At 38.0% G+C, this 25,671-nt stretch overlaps 1 protein-coding gene across 1 annotated transcript; it reads left to right on the forward strand.

Moving 5' to 3' along the window:
• Positions 1-711: 711 nt before the first annotated feature.
• On the forward strand, positions 712-24,763 carry PRKD3 (protein kinase D3; the record flags this gene model as incomplete). The annotated part of the gene is made up of 14 exons (XM_010164442.1): positions 712-901; positions 3,697-3,774; positions 5,757-5,940; positions 7,470-7,593; positions 10,421-10,498; positions 12,151-12,427; positions 14,990-15,042; positions 15,424-15,496; positions 18,831-18,937; positions 19,530-19,691; positions 20,163-20,261; positions 21,735-22,002; positions 23,525-23,610; positions 24,469-24,763. Coding segments are annotated over 14 exons (1,953 nt in total), but the record flags the coding sequence as incomplete, so codon positions are not given.
• Between the last annotated feature and the right edge of the window lie 908 nt (positions 24,764-25,671).

The following is a 25,671-nucleotide window of genomic DNA, read 5'->3' on the forward strand; positions in this document are numbered from 1 at the left end:
TTCACGTGGGTCCACCTCTTGAGTTTGTCCACGTTCCTCTGGATGGCATCTTGTTCCTCAGGCATGTCAACTGCACCACTCAGCTTCGTGTCATCTGCAAACTTGATCCCACTGTCTGTGTTATTGATGAATATATTAAACAACACTAATTCCAATACAGAGCCCTGACGGACACCACTTGTCACTGATTTCCATCTGGACATTGATCCATTGACCACTACCCTCTGGATGCGACCATCCAACCAATTTCTCATCCACTGAACAGTCCGCCCATCAAATCAATATCTCTCCAATTTAGACAGGAGAATGTTGTGAGGGACCATGTCAAAGGCCTTAGAGAAATCCAGATAGATGACATCTGTAGCTCTTCCCTTGTCCACCGTTGTAGTCATTCCATCATAGAAGGCCCCTAGGTTGGTCAGGCAGGACTTGCCCTTGGAGAAGCCATGCTGGCTGTCTTGAATCACCTCCCTGTCCTCCATGTGCTTCAGCATAGCTTCTAGGAGGGCCTGTTCCATGATCTTCCCAGGCACAGAGGTGAGGCTGACAGGGTGGTAGTTCCCAGGGTCCTTCTTTCTACCCTTTTTAAAAATGGGTGCAATGTTTCCCTTTTTCCAGTCACCAGGAACTTCACCTGCCTGCCATGACTTTTCAAATACAATGGCAGTAGGGCTGTTCTGGTGCAAATCATGCATACCTTCTTTATTGCAGCGTTGTTGCCCAGAACCTAGTAAGAGGATTCCCTCCTGGAGTGGACGTCCCATCTGGATGGAAAAGATGGTGCTTTGCAGAGTGAAGGTTCCGCACACCTTTGCTGTTCACTCTTACACTCGTCCCACCATATGCCAGTACTGCAAACGACTGCTCAAGGGCCTTTTTCGCCAAGGGATGCAGTGTAAAGGTAAACATTTAATTTTCTGCTGCAGCGATAAAATTCAGTAAAGGTCTTGTATTTAAAACTGATTTCAACTTATGTTTTGATTGACAGAAGGTTGTGTACTGCAAAATGGGGCAGTATAATTTTTGAAAAAATGCATGTTTTCGAGAAGGTTACAGCAGCCCTCATTTTCATTTTGTAGACTGTGCATTGTACATTGTTCTGAAAAATAAGATTTAATCACATGTATATTGGGAACATCTTAATTCTAGAAGGATAATTCTAAATGAATAAAATTGGGAAATACTTCCCTTTGTTTAATGTCTGTCTTCTAGACTCATCACTAAAGAATTTATAAGTTTTCATGGTATTTTTCTAGTACAGAATACTGGTTATTATCTTTTTGGAAAAATTTTATACAGGTAGGTGTCTTTCCTGAACTAGCTTAGACTTCATCAGCTGCCTGTTTTTTATTCAGCATATATTAAGATGCGTGACTTAAATTCTCAGACTCTTCATGCAGTTCCCGGGGCATAACTATGACATTGTGATCTTTTTCCGGCTCTTTATTGCTGGATAGTGCAGATCTGTCAGCTTTGTTGCAGGAAAGAAAACTGTAGTGATGAATCATAAACATTAATATGGAAAGGACTTTCCATTTCTCTCATGTGAGTTTTTCAAATGTGAGTACTGAAAGTCAGCACTTTGAAAGAGGTCACTTAATGCATTTTTAGTTTCCTTTAGTAGAGGAGAACAACAATTATAAGATTACAGCTGTGTTAACTTTCTTTTGACTAAAGATACTGCTGTCTCATGTAAGTAAGGAGATAGTTTTATCTTTCATTTCTGTTTTTATTAATCTACAATCTTTGTAGTTTGTTTGAAGTCTGCATCCTGAACTGGTTTTGATTTTTTTTTCCAGTCATTTTGTCTCTTAGACACATGTAATACACAAATAATGAAGCCTGAAAAAGATACTTTGCGGTTTTAACATATAGATGCTACTGACCACATACAGTTGTTGTGACCGTATATCCAGGTGAACAAATGAGGCTACCACATCATTTTCAGTGAAGTGAATGACACTGGATAAAAACAACACTTATGTATGGAAGATAAGCCTAGAGAAATGTTATGTATACTCACAGAACAGAAACAGGTATATTAATAGGCCTCCATTTATGCAGTATGATCCTATATGTATTTTTAATATATCAGGAGTTGATATCAAACAATCAAAACAGTTTCATACTGCTTTCTCCTACAGATTCTTAAGGTTTCCTACCAACTTCCCTGTGCGCGTTCCCAAAACTTGGGGTTTTTCAGCAGTTCCATGTTCCTGAGCACCCATAAGAGCCCAGAATTTCTTGAATTTATCCAGGCTTCTACTTGGACTCTGAGGATGATCTTTAGGATGCTAAGACTATATTTGTGGTGATAAATTAAATGTGCCCAGGAACATTCCTGGACAGTGAGGTCAACTGGGACAAAATTACCTGAGCTCATGAACAGGTTTTCTAAGCATCCCAGCCTGGGTGGCTGTGTGCAGACTGCTTGCTGGGAGCAATTTCATGGGATGCTCTCATTTATGAACTAGAGCTGGGAACTGTTTGGGATTGTGCTAATGCTGTGAACCAAAAGCATGCTAGGGGATGTTTCTAACTGTTTACTGGACTGGAGAGTTGCATTGCAGCAACTAAGAATATTTCTGGAGGTAGTTTAATTTATTAGGGTTGACTTGCTCTTAGTCTTTTTAGTTCCCTGGTAGGATTTCAAATGTCTGTTTCTTCCAACCCCCTTCAAACTAGTGAAGTAACCATATTCCATAATATGGACTAAAAACATTGCTATAGAAAGGACAGTTCAGTGGCCTCCTAGGGTGCTTCCTTTTAGGCACTCAGAAGCTGGACAGGGTTGTATTTTGCTCCAGAGTTTGGCTTCTCTGCTACTACAAATGGAGAGATAATGATTTTTCTCTTGTCTGGGCTTCAAAAGAAAGCACAATGAGCTTTCTTTGGACAGAAGAAAGGGGCTAAATTATCAGTTTGAAAACAGTTGTGGGGGCAGTAGGGTGTTTTGAAATTCATAATGTTGATAGAGAGTTGAAAATTACAGTGATGCTGCTAATAAAGGAAATCCCTGTTCATACCACTGATGCTATATGCTGGACTTTGTTCAGTAGGTTGCATATGATACCTCGGATGCAGAAATGGGACACATCCAGGTTAGATTCCATCTCCACATCAGGCCAGATCTAGACATGATGTTATTCTGTCTGCCCTGTGTCGGCAGGCAGAAATGGAGCTTCAGTATTCAGCCAAATCTGTAATCCGAATGATAGGGGAACTGGACTTTGGGATTTACTGCAGATTATATTTGCTCTGTGATATAGGTGTGTGATCCTAGAGGCTCTGATGGCTGCAAGTCTTAGGCAGCAGGTGAGGAAAAATGATAGAGATGAGACATGTAAATCATACAGCAGTGGAAAAAAGGATGTGGAACAGATGAGAGGATGGGAAAAATTATATCATAATGGAAAAAATAATTACAGACAGAGAAAGCAAGAGAAGTAGAAAACTATTTTATACTGGAAGGGGAAGTGCTAACTTAATAAATAGTGATGGGGCAAATCAACATGTGACATCAGGACAAGACTATTAATTTCTGTCTGGAGGTGACCTCATTGATGCTGTCTTCAGTTATGTGCAAATGTATGAATCTGCACTGAAGCTTCTGATGGAGGTAGTGAATGATGGAAGGTTAGTGTCTGAGTTGGAGTAAGATTCTGGTATCATGGGCTTATTAATCTTCTATTTTAGATTGCAGATTCAACTGTCACAAGCGCTGTGCGTCTAAAGTACCTAGAGACTGTCTTGGAGAGGTGATTTTCAATGGAGGTAAGATGAGAAACATCCTTTCAAATACCGACAGATCTTTGGAGGCTTAACAAGATGCATTAGCTTTTGGTTCCCTCATCTTTGAATATTTTCTGTCTTTTTATTTTGTCTTCCCATATTTTTTTCACCTGATATTGCTGTCAATTAAAAAGATTCACTGAAGAGCTTATATTCTGGTGACTTTAGTTTTACTTAATCAGTCTTGGCAAGTACAGTATGTTTTGCTTGAGATTGCTCAAGGGAAATAAAAAATGAAGAAACCTTCTCATTGTACAAAAATTAAACATCTGTTATGATCAGTCTGCTCATTGTTCACTATTAAATATATATTTTTAAATATTAATATCTGAAAACAAGTACTATTTTTTGTGACTTTCTCATATCCATGTTTTTTAGTGGTCAGAGTTAGCCCAGCAGTTTGAGGTAAAAAAAACAAAGGAAAAAACCAAGCCAAACCAAAACATAAAACCCCACTCTAATTTTTTGAAACCTCGATTAAATAGGAATATTTTCTGAATATACCTTACAGGGTTGAAAGGGGAGGGTGGGGAACAGTATGTGAAAGAGTTTTAGACCAGTTTTAAGCTGGTGAAATATGGGATGGATGAGCAGTGAGACAGATTGAGGGCTGGTTGAATGGATGGGCCTAGAGGTTGGTGATCAGTAGCCTGAGGTCTGGTTGGGGGCTGGTAACTAGTGGTTGTACCCCAGGGGTTAATAGTGCATCCAGTCCTGTTCAGCATCTTCATTAGTGGTCTGGATGATGGAGCAGAGTGTACTGTCAGCAAGTTTGCTGATGTCCTGGGGAGGGGCTGACTGATGTGCCAGAGGGTTGTGCTGCCATCCAGAGGGACTTCGACAGGGTGGAGAAATGGGATCACAGGAGCTGTTGGACCAGTTGACCTCCAGAGGTCCCCTTCGACTTCAGTCATTCTGTGATTCTGTTGCCCAAAATCTTGATCCTTGGCACATATGTTTTTGAAGGGGAATAAGAGAATAAGATTGATGACATGCAGCAGATCACACCAAATTGTACAACCTGATTCAGAGGCCTAGGCAGCAGCCTTGTTAGCTAGTGGATCTGTTGCCACTGCACATGGTATCCTGTCCATTCGTGCCTACCTTCTCCAGCTCCAAGGCTCTCTCCTGGGTCTTGAGATTGGTGGCCATGAGTGCAACATGTTGCTGCAGCCTGCTTTCACTGCCCTTATGAGGTGAAGGTGCTGGGGTGCTTAGTCTGGGAACTGTAATTCCATACAATTCTTCAGTGGACATAAGTTTCTTTTCTCCCACCCTTAAACTGAGCTCTCCTTGGACAAAAAAAAAACCAACAAAAAACCAAAACCCCAAAACTAAAAAAAATCAAAACAAAACACTACAGATGAAGGTATTTGTATGTCTTAATTCTTAGTTCTCCACAGTGCAAGTTGTACAGCTTTTAGAAACTTTAAACTTCTGCCAATGGAGAGTCAAATGCGAGTAAGATCTGTTCTGCTTTTCTCTTTTCCTGCAATACCACAGCCCCCCTTTTCTCTCTTACTTTTGCTATTATGGGCTACAAGGGCAGCAAGAAGAGAGTTGAATTTCTGTTGACGCAGAATTTCATTTGCACAGGAATAATTCTCTGGGTCATCTCTAGCCATTGAAAGGTTACTTTGTACTGATTACTTGTGGAACAGAATTATTTAAAGAGGTTTAGGTTTAGACCTTAAGCTTTTCTCTCAGATTCTTTCAATATGATTCTTGTTTTAGTTGGGTCTATCTTACCTTGGCATTTAGCAAAACCAAATGGATAGTGTTCATTAGCATACTCTGCATCATTTAACAAAAACTTGAGGATTTTATATATTTGCATTGTACTTTTATGTTTACTTGCATAAATGTGAAGAAGAGATTTTGTGTTTGTTTTTGGTTTTTTTTTGTTTTTTTTTTTTTTTAAATTGTGTATTTGAAATAATATCTGAATCCTGTGTTGTTTCCAGAACCTGCTAGCCCAGGCCAAGACTTGGACATGCCAATGGAAGTTGATAGCAGTGAAATGAACAGTGATGGTAGTCGAGGTCTAGATGATGCTGAAGAGCCCTCTCCTCCAGAGGACAAAATCTTCTTTATGGATCCCTCTGATCTTGATGCAGACAAAGATGAGGAAGCTGTCAAAACCATCAGGTAAGTCATGAGGTGGATTTCTTTGCTCTGGATGTACTTTTCTCAATATTGTGAGTAAAACGTTTCTGATTAGCTCAGTTTTACTGCTTAAATTGTTGTTTGTTCATTTGTGTTGTGTTGACTTGTTTTTTAACTTTAAAATGCTTTGTAAAGGTAACATGTCTCAAGAAAATCTGAAACATAAATAAATTAAAATAATATAGTCCCTTCTAATTGGAAAAAGTGCTGTGCTATGACTCTTATCAAAGAAATAAAACCAGATTATTAAAACATGGTAAAATTTGTGGCTTAACATGGCTAAGACATGACTAAAATCATTGTGACTTAGCCTAATTCAGTTACAGTTTTACTTGTGTTGATTTAAAAGGAATTGCTTGAGATATTTTAATATTCACGTGATAGTCTGTATGCATTTTAGGCAGAAGTTTGCTTTGTTTATCTTGAATGTGATTTTTCTGAAGTCTTCTATCCAATAACTGATACATAGTTCTTTTAATCAAACTTGGTCTTTTTACTTTCTGTATTATTTTGAATAGTGTCATCCTTATTTTCTTAAGTCATTCTTAATAACATAAGAGCAGTTGTATTAGGTCAAACTAAAGGTCATTTTAGCTCAGAGCTTAATAGCAATTATATGAGGAAGAGCATATAGTGATACCTTCCCAACTTTCAGTGATTTATAGCTCAAGGACTTCCTGAGTTGGAAGTAGCATCTTTTTTGTGTTCCACCTCTAAGTAGGATTTTATCATTTATTTCTGATCAGATTTGAAGCAATTAAAGTTTTTGGCATGTACAGCATCCTGTGACAGCCAGTTCTACAGTGTAACTGCGTGCTGTGGAAAAGCATCCTTACATTTTTGGTTTAGAATCTACCTTGTGATTTCACGTGTTTACAAACATTTCTGTTAGTGCCATATGTAGGAGCTCTGGTGTTAAGCAGGCAGCTTAGTGGTTCACTCCATCTTCAGTGCTATTAAAACCTGTATGTTTAACTAATGACTCCGTCAGAATATTAGAGATTATCAAATCCTTGTGTGCAGCACATTTAATATCCCTGAGCATTGATAAAATTTTCTAGTGCAGCTGTGATTTGAATTAACACACCCTTGTTTATGTGCTCATAAATTGCAAGTATGCTTAGATAGAGACCTTCATTAGTGATACAGCGATATTAAGAAGTAGCATAGTCAATTTACAGAGACAACATAATAATAGCAATGCTGATGTTAATTATATTTTTATGCTGAATTAAGACCAGCAGTCTCGGTTAATTGTTTTGAGAGAGGATGATTTCCTCATTCCAGGTATTTCTTCTGTGTTCCATAAAGTAATTTGAGTACTGCAGTACCTGCACTAGGAGAGCTTGGGGAAGCTCAGATACCCTATAAAATTTCATCTGTCAATCAAATTTGTATGGGAAGAAAAGGTGACTGCTCCTGAAAATTATGGGCTAAATGTGTAGTACCAGTATAATTGCAATACTGTTGTATTTTAATTGTTAAATACTAACTCTTCTATCATTTTTCAGTCCTTCAACAAGCAATAATATTCCTCTCATGAGAGTTGTACAGTCAATCAAGCACACAAAGAGGAAGAGCAGTACAATGGTGAAGGAAGGCTGGATGGTCCACTATACTAGTAGAGACAATCTGGTCAGTGACTTTAGTTTCTTCCTACATTAAGTTAAATTATTTCTCTAAACCTGTATTTTATTTTATTATCTTTTTTTAGTGTATTTTATTATCTTATTTAGATATTCTTATTTACAGTATAATTTGAAAGAACTTAGCCATGCTGTTCATTATAAAGAAATCTGGTGCAAAGGAGAAATTGTAGTTTATTCAAAATTCTTCATGTGGTGATTCAATAGTACTTTTCCTTCTCCCTTTTGAGAAGGAGAAGCATCTCTAAATAGTCTTAAGTGAGCTGCATGTTTAAGAGATCAGCTTTCCTGAGATAATACTTTGGAGTAATTTGCTTATGTCTTCTTTCTGTTTAGTAGTTGAACTAAATAATTGTATCAGTGTTTTTATTCTACTCCATGAAAAGGTGGAAATCATTATAAAATGATGAGTACTGAAGTGGTTCATACTATTATTCTAATGATCTAGCCGTTTGTAAATATTTATGTGTAGATTCCTCTAGCAGTTCACTCTATTGGAAAGTAAGCATTATTGAACACCATCCTCCCCCCCACAACCTCACTATTCCTCTTGATGTCAGTGGAATAGAGTTGTGGGTTAATTCCATGTCATTGGATATGCAAGCATCCTCCAAAAGACTATGTTGTTTGTTGCCAGGGCTATGAATAATGATCTCTTAATTGAACCTTCTTAGGCAAGCTCCTTTTGTGTATTAGGGAGGAAGATAAGGAAGAATAACTGTGTTCCTTAGAGTTGTCTGATGGGAGGGGGTGAATCATCTTGTCTTTTGGTAGGTGAATGAAAAGGATGAAGTCAAGAAGTTCCCAGATCTCATGAAGCACCGTGTGTTGGATTGAGACTGTTGGTGAAAGGCAGCATAAATGCTTTTGCATTCTTTTGTCTCTGTGCAGGGTTCTGATTGAAGGAGACTTCAGGAAGTTAGAGAAGCAGAGTTATTTAAGTTCTGTTGAAATTAAGCTGAGGGGTGACACTAGTCAGCTCAGGTTACTGTAGTATTTTTACTTTTTGTGATTGTCAACTAAACAGGCTACTGCAAGTGGTCTGTCAGCAACTGCCTTTCAAAACATTTATGTAAAGTACAGTTTTCTAATACCCAGATGTATTTATCACAAACCAAAATAAGTATTTAGCATATTTCAGATGAGATTCCAGCTAAGGCTACTTACCAGACACAACTAGCTTGAGCCGGCTGTAGAAAAACTAAGGCCAGGTAGTAGACGAAGATGAATGGTTCTAGCAGCGTTCAGGGCAGACGTGGTATTCAGCTCTGATTTAATCTTTCAGTACAGACAGTTCATTTTTCCATGGACCTTTTTTGAACCTCTTCATAGAACAGTGATCAGATTGTACACCTTAGCTTAGTTTGCTTTTCTTCATCTGTCAGTCTGGGTTCTATCTAGATGACATCTACCAAAAAAGGCCATTCAAATGAAGTGGAGTGTTCTGCTCCAAAGCAAGATGCCTCCAACCAAGCGAGATCTCTCCTCCTAATGGGAGGAGACTTCCATATTAGGCATTACAACGTCGGCTATTTCCCTTAACTTCTCTGCTCTCAGCAAAGTCAGACTGTGTCCTATTGCTGAAGCCACTTGGGCTTTCTGTCAGTTCCACAGAGGTTCATTGTAACAGCAGTAGCTGTATGCTTCTTGCTGACCCTGGGTAAGAAGATATTTCACCCTTTATAATGAGAAATTTCTTTATAATTGTCTGTATTGTTTTCCTCGCTCTGAGCCCATCCTTTCTCAGAATAGAGTTGGGCAGATGTTGAATCCCTTAGTTGAGTTACCAATCTATTTCTTGATTCTCCCCCTCCAAAGTCTTCCCTGATTCATGATTTAATAAAGAGGATATATGTCCAAAGGACACGTTCACCCTTATGCGCTCACTCAGTTTCCATTCAGTGCTGTCTGGGAATTCCATTTAGTTAAATCCATGCATGACCTAGCTTTCTTTGTCTGACTCCTACAGGTAGTCTTAGCTTCCCCATGATTGAAGTGATTTAAGGTCTTCTATATTATGGTTCAAACTGTCATCCTAGGCCAGAGTCTCGGATTTTTGTTGCAGAAAAATGAAAGTGGGTTTCTAAATATATAAACATGGTGCAAGCAAAGTAAGTTAGATCCATACAGCCATATTAGCTTTCTAAAAGCTTCGTTGCTTTGAGGAATGTTCCTCTGCTTAAAATGAGAAGACAGTTATGTGCAACAGCTTATTAATTTTACTTTTTGGTGGAGAAGATATTTCTCATTGGTGGAGACTTCCAGAAAGTGGCTATTTAGTCTGTCTTGATTCCACCACCCCCCCTGCCCCAAATATTTTGTCCACTTGAATCTCATAATTGGTTTGTCTTGCCACTGCATGCTTTTGACCTTCTAGAATTCTGTGTTAACAAAATAATTAAGGATGACTTAGACTTGCTGAGTCCTTGAACCCTTGTGATGTTGGTGTGAGTGCACAGAGGGAGAAAGCATGACTCCCACAATTGTTACTAAATTAAAATAATTCAGGTTTTGTGAGCACGTGCACCTGGAGTGAAACCTGTATAAGTGTTTTTCCTGTACAAGATAACTGCTGTTGTCACTGCTATTGCTGTAAAGTAAGTGGTATGCTTTTTTCTGATTTGTGGAAATAATTTTTGAGCCTCTTCTTGAGTTAAAAAAAAAATAAATCTTTATTCCCAAAGCATATTTTTTCATGCAACTGCAGATTAATATTAATTATCTTATTAATTTAAAGCATTTCTCATTTAAATAATCAGATGAAAAAGCCATAGCAGTGATTTATTCCTTACGTTATTGTACTGTGCATTTTATAGAGAAAAAGACATTACTGGAGACTGGACAGCAAATGCCTCACGCTATTTCAAAATGAATCTGGAACAAAATATTACAAGGTAATTAATGATTAGTAATAATTGTGTTGCTCTTGATTTACTCTGCTTTATAGATCTGAAATCTACTTGTGAGCAGTATAAATATTATCTCCATTTCCCCATCTTTTTTAATGAAAACTGACTGGGTTAATTGTTGGCCAAAGCTTATAAGTGAGAAGGCCCAAGACTAACTCTGAGAAGTTGCTTGCAGCTCCTCTTCTAATCCCCTTGAATATGTGTCTCCTTGCATTTTACATGTACTGTTCTTTGAATTACCTAGCAGATTAAGCTTTCTTCACCATTACCAGAGAACTTGTTTGGCTGACAGTCTAATGAAGAATAGGATTTTTACATTCTATAAGAAGTGACTGAAAGCTTGCATGCTTATGTATTTTATTTTGAGGTTCCCAGAATTAAATTATGCCCAATTGTACAACTGAAAGTTGCAGGCAAGATTTAGAGGAAAACTTACTGTGCAGCCTGATGTTATTTATATAAAGCTTCATTTATATGAAGCTTAGCAATAAGTTTAGTATATTGTTAATATAATAATATGTTGAGTGGTGGAATATTCAGAAAATGTGTTAAAATGTATAAACAGGATTTTTCCCTTTCTTGTCTTACATCTTTAGGTGGGGGTCCAAATCTTGCACCTTCTTCCTTTAAAACTTCTCTAAGATCAAGCCTTTTGTCTGTACACCCAGCTAAACTTGCCCAGATCCTTTTCATCCCTATCTTGACCAATGCAGTATCTTCTCAGACCTCTCTGATACTTGTATTGCCCTGTGCATTCAAAATACAGCTGGTAAAATATGTTCCTTGCTTGTTGCTCCGTTATGTCACTGCTTTTAGTCCTTTGACTTGCCCCTTTGCACCCCTTCTTTTAACTGTGTAAATCTCAGGTTATTTGTCTTTGCAGTTAGAGCTATTCACAGTTGTTGCCTTTACATTTATTTGTTCTTCATCCTAATCAGCTACTGTCTCTTATCCCCCTAATGCCAGCCCGGTGTTCACCTGCTTGTTCACTACTCTTGCAAGTGATGTGCACCTGTACACCTTCCCATGTATGTGGAATGTCCTCCTCCAGCTAGTGTGAACTGCAACCATTTCTTCCTTCAGATCTGTCCTCTAGTACTGCTTGTACCGTGATCTTAAACTGACAAGGTAGAGGAGTCAGTCGAAATTGTTAATATCTGTATGAAAGAGAATCTTTGCTCAGAATTATTCAGATGTGTGAAGCAGTGCTTATTTACTAGTTTTTTCTTAATGTTGTTTTGTTTCACTTTTTTTTCCCCTGTCATGTTCTTCTCTAGCTAAGCTGTATAAACTACAGGGAGAAAATGGTCATTCTGTAGTTGTGCATCATTTGTACGTGGTGAGGGTGTGTTTCATGCTGAATATAAATACAGTTTATCTGAGTAGAAAACAGTAGTTATGTAGAGACAACTATGGTGGGGCTGGAAGTCTCTCTAGGCTTGTATAGAGGAATTCAGAAAACTGTGGGTGGGCCTTGATCATGCACAGTTTGACATTAGTTATGAAGCTTGGTATTTTGGTTTTGGTATTTTGATATATTTGCTTTGATTTCTTTGCAAACGCTTTAAGTTTTGAATATCAGTATATTAAAATATTATGTGCATTTTCATTTTTTAATCTTTAATATTTTTCTTCAGGAGATTCCACTTTCAGAAATTCTCCAGGTGACTCAGCCTCGAGATTTTTCAAACGTGGTGCAGGGCAGCAACCCATACTGTTTTGAGATCATCACTGACACGATGGTGTACTTTGTTGGCGAAAACAATGGCAGCAGTCACCACAGTCCTGTTCTTGCTGCCACTGGAGTTGGACTTGACGTAGCTCAGGGCTGGGAGAAAGCCATTCGTCAGGCTTTGATGCCAGTCACTCCTCAAGCTAGCGTTTGCACTGCTGCAGGACAAGGAAAAGATCACAGTAAGCAGGCAGACAAGGCACTACTATTTATATTCTGAAGCTGCTAACGGTAGAGATTCCTTTCAGAAAAGTGCTTTTGTAGAGTGAAGTATTGTCTGTCTATTCCCTGCTGAATTTGGTCCATAATTTTCCACAAGTCTCTGAAAAGTGACACTCCGGTTTGTGGAGGGTGGGCAAATCCTTTAATCTGTTGTAGCAGGAAGTAGCAGTTCGGAAGCAGATTTACAATCTTAATGCATATTGCAGAGCTTTATTGTAGGACCATTAAGAAATCACACATTAAGGTGATGGATGTAAAAAGGGATCATAGTTTAGATATTTCTAATGTGCTTTAAAAAAACTCCAGATTATATACATATAATCTGAAGGAACTAAATTTGGATACTTTTTGATGTTATCCCTTATATATTTCATTTTAAATGTGTGAGATGTCAGTGGGTAAGGAAAAGAAAAGGAGTTAGTGGTGCAACGTAAATACTGACAGTGATGGAAAGAACTTTTGCTGAGCTGTGGATCGCAATGAAAAGTACCCTCCTGTTCTTCCTTCTGTGCACCCATCCTCCCTTTCTTTCTTTCTCTGGTGTAGGATCATATTCATTATCAAGGTTCCACCAAACTACATATTGTATTTTTCTTCACACATCTCCTTGTTCCTTGCAGTGACATTCAATGTCATTCACATTCTGTACTGAGATTTGTGCTTTCATTCATTAGTTTCCTTTCATCTTCCAGCTACTCTTTAATCTTCTAGAGAAATGTTCTTTTGCAGGAGATTCTGAGATTAGTTTATCCATCTCTGATATATGTTCATCCCTCTCCTTCCTTGCACACTGTGAGCCATAAAATGTATCCCAAGAGCCTTGAAGAAAATTAGACTTTTAGATAAAAAAACAAAACCCCAAAAGTTTCAAATATATTTAAATGAAAGGACCAACAGAGGAGGAACACATTGCTAGTGCCTGAAATATTTACAGCAGCAGGGAATTTGTAGTGTCCAAATGTCTACAAGACACTGGCTTGTCAATTTATACCACATTCTAGCCAGAAAGTAGCTAGAAGTGAGGATGCTAAAAACATGGGAAAGATTCCTTTCTGAGCTTGTAGCTGGTGGCAGGGTTGGGATGTTTCAGAGCTGAAATGAGGAAGAGATTAGTAAGATGTTACCTGGTGTAGATTACACTTGAATCGTGGCATTACTGATTTCTTCAGAAGTGACAGTTTTTCAGCCCTTATTCTTATGCATTTCAGACACTAGAAAAATTGATCTATTTGGAAGGAGTAACTCAGTCTCTACCTAACAGATATTTTATATTCTGTAACCATCTGGAGAGAAGGATTGTGTTCTCTCTAAACAATTTCAAAAACTGTATATTCACTTTCTAGTTACCTTATTTCAACCAAGCTGCAGTTTGTGTTGACCTTAGTAACTTTTTTGTCTGCCCTTTATTTTTCTTGTGTTCTGTCCTGTTATTCCAGTCAGACTGTAGTCAATAATCAGTAGACGTATGCAAGACTAATTCCAGTTCACGTTTCAGATGCAGTATTCAAAGTGTCTTAGAGAGTTAGTATTTTTTGCTATCCTAAATCTCTAAATTCCTTTTTTTGAGGTAAAGCACAGGTGGCAAAAATCAGATACAGACATTTTATTTGTTCTCTGAAATTGTGTTAAAGCTCAAGGCTTTTCTCAGCATGATAAAGGCTCTTTAAAGTGCTAGTAAATCTATAGTATATCTTCTGTCCACTCTGTAGGTGAATTTGTTCTACATTTTTTTTTTTAAAGTTAGCATAACAAATGATAGGTGTCCATCTGTCTGAGGCACTCCACCTCTGTCTTGAAAGTCAAAGGAGAAGGATGTTTTCTGCTTTCCTTGATATATCTCTTCTTGTCCTATAACGAAAACTTTGTGTCAACATCTGCTGCAGGCTGAAAAATTCTTCATCTTTATCTGGTGATTTTACTTGCAATAACACTTCCTAGATGTGCTCTTATATTCCAAAGATTGATATGCTTCTGTAGTTTGTCTGTGAAACAAAGATGGTTTATATTATGGGATTTATTGCTCTCTTATTTATCAGGTCTTCTGTTACTTGCTTTGCTTGATTTGTTTCCTTTTCTTATGCATTAATTCTGTATATTTTGATGCCACAGAAAATTAGTAACTGCATTCATTTGACTATAGGGGAGCTACCTGGTCCTCTTCTGTGTTTTTTCCTATATTACTACCAGAAATTCCTAGTAGTTTAATGGACTCTGATACAATTGCCATGTTACTATTGCTTTTGGTTCCTGAGCTCTCTGTTGCATACACACTCATACAGTTCTACTATTTTTTGTAATTGGAGATATGACAAAAATAGACAAATAATCCCAGCAAAACTCCCAGGGTTGTTTATCTCATCAGTCTGTGAAATTTGAGTTCCAGGGTATGATGGTTCTGCAGAACATCAATAAAAATCTTTTCACCGTAACTGGGTTAAAAGTCAGTAAAGGGTTTTTTGTTTTGTTTTGTTTTTTCCCCCCTACCCTTCCTATTTACTTACTCAGTTTTATCTTTATTGCAGAAGAGTTATCTCTAAGCATCTCTGTTTCGAACTGCCAAGTCCAGGAGAATGTGGTGAGTCATGTGCATTATCTAATAATGGTACTTATGTACCTGAGTATTACAAAGTAACTGGTAACAACAATGTCTCTGGGTTAGAAAGCAACACCAGAGTGTTGTAGCTAAAGAAGTCTGTGTTATATACAGGAAGTAATCTACTTACCTGGCACAGCTGTTAGTTTGTGTGAACGTGTGTCCCTGCTTACAGCTCAGCTAAGTGCGTCCTTTTCAGGAAAAGTTTGTTATGTTTTTCCACTCCATTCAGGGTAATGACAGGACCCTTTACGTTTGACATTAATCAAAGTCTGTAAATACAGCTTAACCAGTACTAACTAATATGCTCATGGACATTTTGATTACTCCTGATATTTGTGATTTCTTTTTTTCATACTTTAGGATATCAGCTCTGTGTACCAAATATTTGCTGATGAAGTGCTGGGTTCTGGTCAGTTTGGTATTGTATATGGAGGTAAATTACATTAGCTTCCATTAAGCATTTATTAAGGTAGAATGTCTGTCTGCTTGATATAATTAATCTTTTTGTATTTGCTTAGCTGTATCTACAATGTCTAGGTGAAGTTTATCTTGTTAAAAGTTTTGTTTGGATTACTTCACTGTGCCTCTCTGTGGTTTTATTTATAGTATTTCTTACAATTCATTTTTTGCATTTAGAGTTTTGCATTAGCATCAAAATCAGTTTAGAATATGCATTGCATTTTGAGCACAGCTTAATACAAAGCAATCTCTAGTCTGAATTTGGCCTTGGTTAATGTTGGGGTTTTTTTAATTGCAAATTCTAACGCTGTTGTCTGTATTATACAGTATTAGTAGTCATGTATTCAAGAAGGCTGGCAGTTATACCTGTTTTTAATGACATCTGAGAGATGTGTCCAGAAGCAATTAGAAAAAAGACAGTTTATGTTTTGACAGTATTTATACCAACATTATTCACACATTTTGTGTAAACAATTTCGCTACAAATTTATGTCAGCAGGATAAACTACAAGGAGGAATTATTTGTCGAGAGGTCTCAGTTTTAGGTTTCAAATATAGTTTTATCACTTTCAATTTTTAAAAACTCCTGTTACAACATATAACTTGTTAATCATATGTAATCACAAAAGAAGAAATACTAGAAATATATATGATGTCTGTTTCTTCTTCCCCCACCTTATCCCATGTGTTATATCTCAAGTGTTGAGAAAACCGCAGACCATAAATCTGGATAGTGATAACTAATGGTTTAAAAGCGGTGACCTTTCTGCTTCTGTCACATTGTCTTTCTGGTCAGGAGGTATTGTGGCTATGATTTCTCTGTGTGCCAGTTGTGTAGTTAAATACTTTTCTGTATTACTTCTGAACTGCTTGGTGGAAATGCAGTTTGATGGTCTAGTTTTACGTCACTATTGGAAAGGTCTATTTTTTTCCCTTCTGTATTTCTTAAAGCACAGTGTGAATCAAAGTATGCTCCCTCTCTTATGAGAACAGAACATGGACAAGTGCAGACAGTAGTTTAATGTTTTGATTTTATTTCTATATATACGCTCCTAAATTGCCTTTCAGATAAATCTCAGCTTGGTATTCTTCATGATTCAGTGCTTATAAATGCTTCTGAACATAATACATGCTTATAAAAGACTTTTATTATATTAAATCTTTTCACTTAAAGATGCCTTAACATATATAGGGTATGCATACTCAGTTTCTTAAGATAAAATCACAAGCTGAATGAGCAAGAAGAAAATATAAAATATTATTTTGCTGGCTCTGTGCACTGCTTAATTGTTGCTGGTGTTTGAGGAGACTAGATCTGGTAACTTCTAATATTGGCTTCTCCCCACCTGTTTAGGCTTACTGAAATATTGGTAACAAAACCTTTCATTTAAGCAAATAAAGGTAAAGTTAAGTTGCTTACTTGTTGTGGAGTTTGGGAGGGTTTTTGGGTTTTTTGGTGAGGGTTCTTTTTTGTGGATCCTCTATTCTGGACAAAGATTTACAAATTGTTAATTAAGAAGGTATAGGATATTGATATCCAACTCCTGTTTCTTTCAGTGAGAACAGTTTCCCTCTGCTTTGCCTATTTTGGTTAGTTTTGAAGGGTCTAAAAAATGGAGACACTAAAAAAATTTCTTCATTTCGTTACTGTTGGAAAACTTGCCCTGAAACCTGGTTAGTTGTGTTTTACTTGGGAAAAGGATATTCAAACTGCTTTTCTGTTGATCTTTCTTCATGCCCGGTTTTTAGCTGTAGTCCAGGTTCTGTAGTAAAGTGTTTCGTTAGTTTGGAGGTTTTGCTTTACATTCTCTTTCAACCCAGCATTTGTCTTTGGGGTTTTGCATCTAGTTTGTAATTGATGGTATTTCTGTTACGTTTCAGTATAACTTGATGTCTAGTGGAGACAGAGTCACTTTTTATGAATCTAGGATTCTATTTAAATTATAGCTAGGTGCTGTTGTTTCTAATATTGTGCCTAAAAATTGCTGATTTGTTACAGACAAAATAACAAAACTCCCTGGATCGCTGTCTTTCAAGACTTCTGGCTTTATGCTGTTGCCTGTGACAGTTCATTATACAGTGTGTGCTTTCCTTAGGACTAATGTTATCTTTTAAAAATTTATTCTTTGCTCTCCGATTGCTAGTTTTATTTGGTAATCTTGTAAACCCTTTGGGACCTTGAATGATCTTTCCATTCACTGCCTTACTTCATCTGGTGGAGATAAGCCTGGTTTTGACCCTTTATTCACGATGATTTTAAGGCAGATGTGTTAGTTGCTTGGCCCAGCAGCCTTTGGAGCAATTCCTATGCCCTGCTAAGCCCTGGCCACCAGTGCTGGCTGCAGAGCAGGGGGTGAGGCCTGGCTAGGTGGTTAGCGAGGCATAGCTGGGCTCCCCGTAGCAGTGCCAGTAGAGTCCCTTGTGCCTCGTGCACTGTAGCTGTCTGTCTCGTCCCTTTTCCTAACATGGCTTCCAAACCTTTCACTGACCAGACAATGACTTTTTTCCTGTGCTGCAGACTTACTTTTCTGTATTAGTTTGGTATAAAATGTCTTAGGTTACCAAGGTCTTGCAGTGTGTGATCCCATTAACCTCTCTGATGTGAATGTGATAGAAGTCAGTTTAGCAGTTTCGGAGAAGCTGGGTAAGCATTTACAGCTACTCACTCAACTGTTGAAAAATCCCATCTGTGTTGCAGAATGCTTCTCATTTAGCTGATGCAGGTTGCAGCAAGGAACAGTATTTGGTGCTATCAGCACGTTTTTCTTCTTACCACAACCTTTTAGAGCTTTTTGATCACAACAGACTGCCTCCTGGATGTTAACATGTTGTTCTTCATGGCACATAATTACCTCTATGTTCTCATAGAGTATTAGATATAATTTCCTGTGTATGTGGGGCCTGCTAAAGTACAAAACCACTGGAGAAGACTTGTAGATCTTTCTTCACATTTGTCTTCAATAATTTTGTTGTTTTTTTTTACAGGAGAGGAAATATTCTGTGGGAGCAGGTATTACCTGCTAATGTGCAAGTCCCTTGCACAAACAAAAACTTTACCTGATAATCTAATGTTGATGTGCATACCTGACAGCAGAGTAGTAACCAGTTTAAATTTGTCTACAGCCCTCCTGTTGAGGCTGATCACTTCTTGTTACTCATATACCAGTTGCAATTTTAAATATAAATATAGTATTATCATACATTTATACAAAATATACTTGTTTCCCCAGAAAGAAATTTCTGCTGTAGTATTTTGTAGCTATAAACGGCTTCTGCCTCTTGATGGCTGACACTGACTTTCTGTTTAGGAAAACACAGGAAGACTGGAAGAGATGTGGCTATTAAAGTCATTGACAAGATGAGGTTTCCAACTAAACAGGAAAGTCAGCTTCGTAATGAAGTGGCCATTCTCCAGGTACAGAAGTATTTTTGGATTGCATTGGAATTTGTCTCAAGCCATTAAAAAGATTTACTAATGTGTATAACTGCTCTGAAGTGATTTCTAAATCTGTATATGTGATTTCTGAGTCTTTGTAAGAGGGAATCTTAGAAGAGGGGGAATTCCTGAGTATTTGTTTGAATTGATAACTTGGGAGTGGCATCTACCCCCGGTAGGGGATCCACTGAAGACAGGTACTTTGGCTCCATGTTGTCTCCTGCAGGTAGCAGAAAACACCATTATTTTTGGCTGTATTCCACTAGTGTCTCCTCATTCTATGAGTGTTATTCTTGCATGTTCTGTACTCGAGCTACCGAGTGTATCAACTGTAAAACTAATCATTGCTGATAATTTGTGTTAAGACAGATTAGTCTTAGTAGTGATAATCAATGTGTTTCGTGGGTTGATGTTTATGTTTCAGGCTAGTTTCTTGCCCCAGACATTCTGTTTTTTCATCTCTAACTCTCAAGCTTATCTGCTTTTTAATTTGAGAGACAAAATTTTTGTGTAATTCAGGATATTTCATACTGTTTTATTTTAATGATGTACCTATGCTACTTTATTTTAGAATTTGCACCACCCTGGGATTGTGAACCTGGAATGTATGTTTGAAACCCCAGAACGGGTCTTTGTTGTGATGGAAAAGTTGCATGGGGATATGCTAGAGATGATTCTTTCCAGCGAGAAAAGTCGACTTCCAGAACGAATAACTAAATTTATGGTCACTCAGGTTGGCATTCAGCCTCTCTTCTTTGAGAGGAAAGGCTAGATTTGTCTTTTGTACTTATGTGGGAATGGAGTTTGGAGCAGAGGTTTTCTGTGTTGTTATGTAAAAGAGACAGCACAGAGGGCCACACATCAAATTAAAGTTGAATAAACATGGAAAAGAATTTTGAATGTTAATTATGTTAATTTTTTTACCCTTTTTTCCCAAGACATAACACTATGGACATAGAAAGATGCATGTCAAAACAGTAAGCATTCAAAAAGACAGAGAGGAAGGTGGGGCTGGGGGAAGAAAAAAGGAAAATCAAAACCATTAGTTCCAAGTCTTGATAAGCTGGAAAGTAATACTTGCACAGTATACACAGGTTAATTCTTGAAGACTGTGTTGATGCAAATTACTGTATTGCTTAGTGTGTGTGGCTTTTGACACTTGATCTGCTTGAATAGTTCTGAAAATGTTCTTTCCTTTTTGTAGATACTTGTTGCTTTGAGGAATTTACACTTCAAGAATATTGTGCACTGTGATTTAAAACCGGAAAATGTACTACTAGCATCAGCAGAGCCATTCCCTCAAGTGAGTGAGGATTAAAAACCACTTATTTTGTCACTTTTCAGTGTTCTTTTTTAAAAGGAAATATAGGCCTTGCAACTTAAAAGATGACCTCTTATGGGATTGTTCAACTGACTTAGTCTAGAATTACTTGAACTACATGTTATCTTTTTTTATTTCCTTCCAACTCTTAGCCATGCTTTATGCTCAAGGGTCAGTTTCAGTTTCTTTCCCCTCAGACACAGATCACATCTCACAACAATGCTGTGCACCAGCATTCTTTCCTCCATGGAGCCTGAGAAGTACAACTACTGCCAGCACTTAGCAGAAGGCTGTGTAGACTGCATCTATTTCTATGCTTGTGAAGAGTGCATGAAAATCAGTATTCTGGATTACAGGACTAGAAGCTTCAAGACCAGTCCTCATTTCTGTTCCAGTGCTCTTTCACCCTGAGATACAATTTCTTCCCTGTTGTACATCTCCTCCTCCTCCTCCTTGCTCTTGTCTTGCTTATAAGCTGTTGTGAAAAGGGACTGGCTCGTTTGTCACTAGTCTTGGTCAGACATCTTCATCATCAGTATATGTGATATTACATTGTAATATAAACTAAATAGCCAATTTCTTTAAGAGAAATGCTGTTTAGTGATACTAGTATTTATGTGCTGTCAACACTTAGCCCAGTCAGCTACTACTTTAGATACATTAGTATGGATTTTGTGGAGGATATACAGGAATTAAAGTCTGCTAGGCAGCATTAGGGAGTTGCTTCCAGTCCTGCGACACTAATGTGAAGTGGAATGGACTTTTGGAGAGTCACGTGTGCTTTTAGTACACTGCTCTTTGTTATACCCTGAGGAGAGCTTACTCACTTGGGGTTAGTGTCAGACTTGATCTGGATCCATTTTTCTGTAAAAGTGTCTGCTGTGTTCAAGTTAAGGAACCATCCCAGAACCATGAAGATTTGAGCATCGGTGCAGGCACCAGCTGTTGGTGCTTTTACCTGGACGATTATTGGACTGTTCTGCCCAGAGCTGGCTGGGTTTTGAGTTCTAGCTAAAACTCCTCGTTTGATTTCTGTGTAGCTGAAGCCTCCAGCTTCAGGAGTATGATTAAGGGGAATGTGATCTGGGTGGGATTCATGTGCTTTTTAAATTTTGGTTCTGTGGTTTGTGAGGGTGTGGATTTGCCTCTGAAAATGAACTGAGTTTGGGATCAAGTTTTTTTGTCCTTATTTACACACTTGTGGCCATGTATGACACAGACTGCCTCAGAACTGAGTCTGGCCCAAGCTAGTTCAGGTCTCGGTCTGAAGCAGCAGTCTGCAAAAGCAGCAACCCAAAACCTTCACTGGCTTCAGTAATGTTTTGTCTCTGTTTTAGTGCATACAACGTTTAAGTGATGGCAGAAAGGGTGTCAAGTACCACTCTGGTCTTGGGCAGTAGCATGCTCTGGAGATGAAGCAGAGATTTCTCGGTTTAAAATACATTTCTTTTGCAGGTGAAGCTGTGTGATTTTGGCTTTGCACGTATCATTGGTGAAAAATCTTTCAGGCGCTCTGTGGTGGGGACACCTGCTTATCTTGCCCCTGAAGTGCTCAGGAGTAAAGGTTACAACCGCTCCCTAGACATGTGGTCGGTAGGAGTTATTGTCTATGTGAGCCTTAGTGGTACATTCCCATTTAATGAAGATGAGGATATAAATGATCAGATTCAAAATGCAGCATTTATGTACCCACCAAATCCTTGGAAGGAAATTTCTAGTGAAGGTAAAGAAATGAATTTTCTCTATTAGAATATCTTTATATGTAGATAATGCATTCAAGAGCTTAAACCTCAAAGTTCATTCAGATAGAAGTGTAAGAATTATTGATAGTTTGAGTTTAGTAAACTATGCCAAAATGGATGAATAAGAGCTGGCATATATTTGTGAAAGGTAAATTAGCAAATATAATGTTTTAGAACATTTTCAGGGCAGGAGAAGTCAATAGATTTAGCAAGAAAAATTAATTGCATGCATGAGGAAGTGGGATGTGTAACCTGAAACTTCACAAAATTCCTAATGAAAAGTTAAATCATGTGTGAGTATTTGCTGAATGCTGACTGTGATAGTTTCACTGGGCTGACCCTTGGCTAGCAGCCAACACAGCCGTTCACCCACTTGCCCCCCACCCCCAGGGGATAGGGGAGACGATTGGGGCAAGGGTTAAGGGGACTTGGAGGTTGAGGCGAGAACAATTTAATAATAGAAATAAAACTTAAAACAATACTAATATTAAAATAGTAGTGATAATGAAACAGTAACAAAATATGCAAATGAGTGACACACAGTGCAACTGCTCACCCCCCACCGACCAAGCCGGCCCGTTCCCAGATAACGATCCCAGAGGAGCGACAATCCCGAACCAAAACTGCAATCCCAGAAGGGCAAGAGCCCGAGTGAAAGTCGGAGAGAGACAAAAGAGGAAGAGCCCCTCACTAATATACTGGACATGATGTGATATGATATGGAATATCCCATTGGCATATCCAAACACCAGTTTAGCTTATTAATTTAAATATTCCTCACCCCCTTAGATCTTGCACTTGTAGACTAAACATGAAGTCCTTCCCTTCCAGCAACAAAAATGCAAACACTGGTGTGTTATCAGTGTTTCTCTTGTAACAAATCCCACCTGAAAGCAAAGTGCAGCACTATTCCAGCTACTAAAAAGAAACCCAGCTAAAAACCCGGACACTGATCTTAAAACATACTTTATCTAAACTGTAATTACACGAACAGTTCAAAGCTGAATCTGGAGTTTTAGTTTTGTACATTAGCAAGTGAAACAAAACCTGGATCTAAATGTCAGGCCTGGACCATCTAGAAGTTTACAAGGTTGGTCTCCAGCCTTCTCCAGTGCCGGCTTTGTTAGTAATGTATATATGATCAACACACAGGTAGCTGTAGAAGTACCTACATCACTTTGGAACACTGACTTAGCTCAAGTATTTTGGCACTTCTGAAAATCACTAAAATCGGTAGGGAAAAAGCTTAACAAGTAATGTAGTAAAGCTTTTAGTGTTTCCATCAAAGGTGGGGGAAGCTTACCCCATACCTTTTTTGTAGGCTTATTTAACATAAGCAAAGGTAAATGTAAAATTCAAGGGCTTGTTTAAGTTTAAAGGAGTTCAGCAGAAAAGGATGTACGCACACACACTTATAAAAAATTCACTTTCACTGCAGTGTGTGAATGATAAAGGTGATTGCTATTTAAACAATGTAATTTTTCTTTTGTTCTTCTTTGTCAGCCATAGATTTAATAAACAATTTGCTTCAAGTCAAGATGAGAAAACGTTTCAGTGTTGACAAATCCCTTAGTCACCCGTGGTTACAGGTAAATCCATCTGCCTTTTTCACTGTGTTTATAATAGGTGAATAATGATTTTTTGGATTAAATCCTTCAGAGGCTTATTAAAACTGCTACTGTCAAAATTTTTTTAACAGGCATTCGTGGAGGCTTGAGTATTTCTGGTTTTACATTTACATTTTATGTGCTCCAGGATTCTGCCCATCTGTTAATGGCTTCTTTCCTCAAAGAAAATTTTGTCTTACTGTCTTCCACCCCTTGCTTTCTGTCTGATACCAACATAAAGTTTTACCCTTCTGGCACCTCTCCTGAATGTGTGATGAGTGCACGGAGCCCCACTGAAATCAGTATAGAGACAAACATTGTTCAGTGCAATGAACACGGGTGGACACACAAACTGGTGTGTGCTGTAACTTGTTGTTTTGGCAGAGAATTGTACAGAATGGAATTTATCCCCTTGTTTGATGCGGGTTCCTTTCACAATACTGTATGCACTTATCTGTGCTCACAAATAACCTAAAAGACATTGAGGAGAAAATCCAATTAATTTTGAGTACAAACAATATTGGCATGAGTATAATTACATATATGTGTATATAAACAATTAATTTTATAATAAAGCTAACATAGTTGTCTTGTTACAAAATGTTTTCATGATTTAGGCTAGATACTAACCTGTCTAATTTTGAACCATGCTTTGTGGACACTCTGGGGTATTTTGGGGGACAGGTGTTTGTTTGGTTGGTTTTTTTTCCTTAACAGATCTTCTTGATTATATCTTGTGGCTATGGATACTAAAACTAGAGACAAACTACAGAATTTATCTGTGAGAATATAGTGCTGCTGTTTCTGAAACTGCTTCCTTAAATCTCTTCTTTTCCTTAGGATTATCAGACGTGGCTTGACCTCAGAGAATTTGAAACGCGCATTGGAGAGCGTTATATTACCCACGAGAGCGATGATGCACGCTGGAAAGAACATGCCTATGAACACAACCTTGAGTATCCCCAGCATTTTATTATGGCTCCTAATCCAGATGACATGGAAGAAGACCCTTGATTTATTCATTATGCTAAATTGCAGCAAAGAAGGGCACTCCAGACAGAAACTGAAGATAAGTTGGAACAACTGTTGTTGTTTCTGAATGCTGTACACATAGTTCAGTGTACAAAGCCCGAGAGGATCCTGCATTGACATGGGAATAGACTGTCATCTGACAAGCTCTTCTCCATCTCTGACTTTAACTATGAGTAGTTATTGGACAGTGGGATAAGCCCTGTGGGTAACATTTCACCGAGCTGTGTGGCTACAGAGCCATTACTGAGGTGTAATGTGTACAGATTGAATGGTTTGTGGGTTTTTTCAACTTTGTTTTGGTTTTTTTTTCATAGCCTACACAATAAGAATTTTGTAATGGTTTTCTAATCCCTATTTACTAGGCCATAGAGGACTGTTCCTGTTACTTAGATACATCTCCCATTTCCTAAACTGTGCATGGTGAAAAGAGACTGTAAAAAGAAATCAGTGCAGAATACCTTGGCTAATAGCAAAACACAGTGGTTTAGGTCGAATACAGCTCCATAGATGAAGGAATAATTTGCTGCTGTTAAGACAGTTAAATATGTGTGTCTTTGCCCTAACAACTTTTTCCAGATACCAAAAAAAAAAATAAAGAAAACCCTGTAACTTCTTACATTCCTCTTGAAATGCTGGCTGACAATCTAAAGAAATGACAATCAAAGCTATGCTGGTCCTTTGTTTTGTCTGTTAAACAGAGCAATAAGCCATGACAGTGTGTTGCTGTGCAAGGCTGGCACACGTCATTGATACACACCAAAGGCATTTTGCCTTAAAACCACACAAGTAATGCACAGAGAGCACACAAGACTTGATGTAGCATATCCTTTCACTCTGGAAAAACAGCTTCTAGCAGAAGGATGTGGAAGAATAGGGAAAAATACACGCAGCTTACTTCTGTTGTTTTGAGTAATTAGATTTTTTAATTTTTCTAATATTTTTCTAATTTTTTTAAGGTTCCCTGGACTTACATCAGGAGTAGTTTGTAGCCTGCTAGCTTGTGTCTTAACT

Source organism: Antrostomus carolinensis, unplaced genomic scaffold, assembly GCF_000700745.2.
Source record: "Antrostomus carolinensis isolate BGI_N321 unplaced genomic scaffold, ASM70074v2 scaffold9073, whole genome shotgun sequence".
NCBI lineage: Eukaryota > Metazoa > Chordata > Aves > Caprimulgiformes > Caprimulgidae > Antrostomus > Antrostomus carolinensis.